This window comes from Lactuca sativa, chromosome 5 (assembly GCF_002870075.4).
Source record: "Lactuca sativa cultivar Salinas chromosome 5, Lsat_Salinas_v11, whole genome shotgun sequence".
NCBI classification, from domain to species: domain Eukaryota; kingdom Viridiplantae; phylum Streptophyta; class Magnoliopsida; order Asterales; family Asteraceae; genus Lactuca; species Lactuca sativa.
In genome coordinates this window covers 335,142,106-335,145,902 of record NC_056627.2, presented here as the reverse complement: position 1 = coordinate 335,145,902, position 3,797 = coordinate 335,142,106, and the positions used below count along the sequence as shown (strand labels likewise).

Sequence of the window (3,797 nt, the reverse complement as noted above, 5' to 3'; positions counted from 1 at the left end):
TTAACTTATTTTGACGTGAAACCTTTTCATACATGTAGACTAGGATTTTTAGTTAAATTTAGACTATAAAAACTCTTGATTTGGTTAAAAATTAAATTAGTTACAAACTCTGCAAAGAAGGATGTCAAATCATAATTTTTTTATATTTCAACAATTAAACATAATCTGACTTTGTTGTTGTGCATAACTCACTCAATTTAACTTGTTTTGACCTGAATCTTTTTCCTATATGTAGATTATGATTTATAATTAAGTTTAGACTATAAAAACATTTGATTTTGTTAAAAATTGAATGAGTTACAAACCCTTGCAGGTGTCAAATCAAAATTTTTTTATATTACAACAATTAAACATAATCTAACTTTGTTGTTTAAATGTGTAGTTTTTTTGACCTGAATCTTTTTCCTACACTTAGTTTAGGTTTCGTAGTTAAGTTTAAACTATAAAAACACTTGATTTGGTTAAAAATTAAATGAGTTACAAGCCCCGCAAGGAACTGTGTCAAATCAAACCGGTTCCAAAATCGAAACCCGGCAAAACCCGGAACCAGTAGAACCGCCGGGCTGATTCTGTTCTTGATTTTGGCTGAAGCCGGTTCCCGGGTTGGGCCGGTTCGGCCGGTTTGGTGCGTTTTCTCCTGCCTAGCTAAAAATGATACAATTTAGAACTTAATTTCAGAAGGACTTACAAAATATCTAAAAGACAAACAAAAATCGAATCAAACCAAAACAAAAAATGTTAATCTGCTATTTCAAACCGAAGCTTCTAAATATTCCACCAAGGGAAGTAGATCTGGATACGATAAAATCTATCAGAAAATTTGGGCTTCCAGATTCAAAATGTTCTTTTCCTTAACTTCAGAAAACACCTGGAATTGGCTTTTAGTATATATGATCCATTGATTGCTACTCCAAACAGTTACAGATTTAAGACAAGACAATCTATAAAGATTAAACTGAACTTTTGTAGAATCATCCAGAAGCGCATGAAATGAAGCAAACATCATTGATTCATTGCCAGATTTTATGCACATTAAAACCACATAAATTACACTAGACAACTCCTACCAAATCTTACTATGATGAAACAGATTCGACATTAAACTTCATGGATTACCCAAAAAACAAAGGATATGATATATGCCCGGCTTTACTCTACTTGCTATTTATATGAAGACTGCAAAAGCTTCGATAAAAACTTCAACTTCACAGTCCAAAAGGGCATCAGGATTCAGGCAACAAACAAACTACTAGTAATCAAAATTCAGTCAAGGAAACCTGTTTTTCGCCACACGGCATTACGAACTAATCGCAGATCCCTCCCTTTCAGCGTTCTTCCAGCGCCTTCCAGAACTGAAAAAGTCGTATGCGGCGACTTGGATGAACCTCTCGCTACGATCTCGTGCGGCGGAAGCATTTCTTCTTCGTCATCCTCTCCGATGTCAACGTCAGCAAGTTCGCCGCCGGTCCTTGGCTTCCTCGCAAACATCGGAACATTCACCGGAGCCGATTGCTGAAACTTCAGCGGCATAGACTGAGACAAATCTCTATCTAGCTTATTAGGCCTGGGAATCGAGGGAATTAACCGCGAGGATGATGGAGCAGGGGTCGTTGGAGAAGAGATAGTAGGGTTTCTTCGGTTCAGAACAGGGCGATTGTTAGGTTTACGGCCGTTATCCTCCGGCAATGCAGCCAGAATGCCGAACTTATCCTGGTGCCGGAACGGCTGATGGTTACCGGTAGGGTTCCAGTTGTTTCCTTTGACCGGATCTCCCGGTTGGCGCTTCTGTTCGGCGAAATCCCCTGTCCAGAACACGTCATCTTCACTGAAATCGTCTCCTGCAGCAGACGATCCACCAGAAATGACACCGGAAGATGAAGGCGGCGAGAACACACCGAGGAACCTGTCGGAAGAAGGTGACCGCCGATGACGGTAGCTAGCAACACCATTCGGTTCCATCAGATATACATGAATGCACCCTTGACTCGGAGATTATATTGTTGCAGAAAAAGGTAATTATCCGGTACAACGAGCCTCTGTTTAACCTTTTACATCTAATATTCAATCGACGGTTAAGGATTTGCCTCCGGTGGGACCACCGTGATCTGGGGTCTGATGATCACGAGGATTTGAGTTGTTATAGAATGACGTGGCATGTGGACGCCGAGTGACGGAAAACGTAATAATATGGTGCATAAGCCCAAGACGTGGGCCCCATTTTGACTATGCACTGATATTTATTTATTTATGTTGTTTTTGTAATGTTTATTGGTTTTTCTTAAATATAATGTATTTTTACTATGTTAGTTTAAATGTACTGATATGGCTATGCACAACAATTATGAGGGTGTCGTAAACGTTTTTTATTTTGAAAATTTGGTTTGATATAAGTTTTTATCATTTTTTTGTTATGTTTTGCCTATTTTTGTTATGTTTAGCCTATAAAACCATACGGAATACAAGTCACGAGCCGGCAATGGACCACGACCGTGCACACTAGCCCAGCCGGTCGTGGTTGCTCCGTTTCGTGGTGAGTCGTGATGGCCATCATGATTGTAAACAACGAAAGAGATTGGTGCTTTCCTCGATTGTGAGTTAACGGTTATATTTTAAATACACAACGTTCATATTTTATTTTAAAAAAATTATTTACCTTTCAAACACCATTAAACATCTTTTATAAATATCACATTTATTCTCTCATTTTACTGAGACAATTCTTCTCTCATTTTCTGACAATCACATACTTGTTTTGCCTGACCATTCAAAAACAATGCCTATTAAAAGAATGAATTTGTTAGAAAATGAAAAAGAGAATTTAACACTAGCTTGGGTATTGGTGTCGGAAGAGGTAGAAACTCAAATTCGTAATGAGTTTTGGGTAAAAGTTCGAAACGTTTTTAATGGGTTAATGGGTTGTTGAAGTTGTAATCTTGATGAAATATGTCTGAAGATTCGCGATATGAGGTTTAAATGCCGTGAGTTTGGAATTTATAACTTTGTTATAAACAACCACACAAAGGCCGTTTCATGTGGTCATACATCAATATGAAGACACAAAACACATATCGTTTAGACACGTTAAAGCTTGACTAAAATTGAGAGAGTGCCCAAAACTCAATCATTAAAAATAATAAGGTTTAAAAAACTAGTTTAAGTTGTTTGTGGTTACATTTTTATGTTTTTCTATTTTATTTTAAGTTGTGTGTTTTAAATTAATGTAATTGTTATTTAATTGAATAAAAAACTAGTTTTAAAAAAATATGTTTTATTGTACTTTGTTAATGTAATATGGTATTTTAGTTTAATGAAAAACTAATATTTAAAAAAATTATATGTTTTTAATGTATTTTTAAATTAAATTTAATTAAAAAAATAAGATGGAATGATGTATTTAGTGGTAGGTGTACCAAGGCTAGTGGTAAGGAGTGTAGTGCTGATCTGACATCCACCACTATAATGGTTAGTGATGGGTATAACGGATGACCTAAATGAAATGTTGATATCTTTGCCTATCAACTTTTTTCTAATTTAAAAAGATATAGCATTTACTAATCAAAATAAATAACACAAATATTAATTAAAATAACATAATATTTCATTAAATAAACATTGGTTGGTTGAGAAAAGAATTTTTTGATAATTTTTCTTTAAATAAATTTTTAATAACTTTTCTTGAAATAAATATATCATGTTTGAAGAGTTGTATGACGTGCATTAAAAAATACCCATAAATTTGTTGGGTAAAAGTCAAACATGCCAAACATTTATGCATTGCCTTATTGTACCATGAGCTA

At 35.2% G+C, this 3,797-nt stretch overlaps 1 protein-coding gene across 1 annotated transcript; it reads right to left on the bottom strand.

The window, feature by feature from the left end:
- Nucleotides 1-925: 925 nt before the first annotated feature.
- LOC111921012 (uncharacterized) lies at nt 926-1,977 on the bottom strand. The gene has a single exon (XM_023916580.3). It carries the CDS (start codon nt 1,957-1,959, stop codon nt 1,264-1,266), a length of 696 nt encoding a protein of 231 aa, XP_023772348.1. The 5' UTR covers nt 1,960-1,977; the 3' UTR covers nt 926-1,263.
- Nucleotides 1,978-3,797: the final 1,820 nt, after the last annotated feature.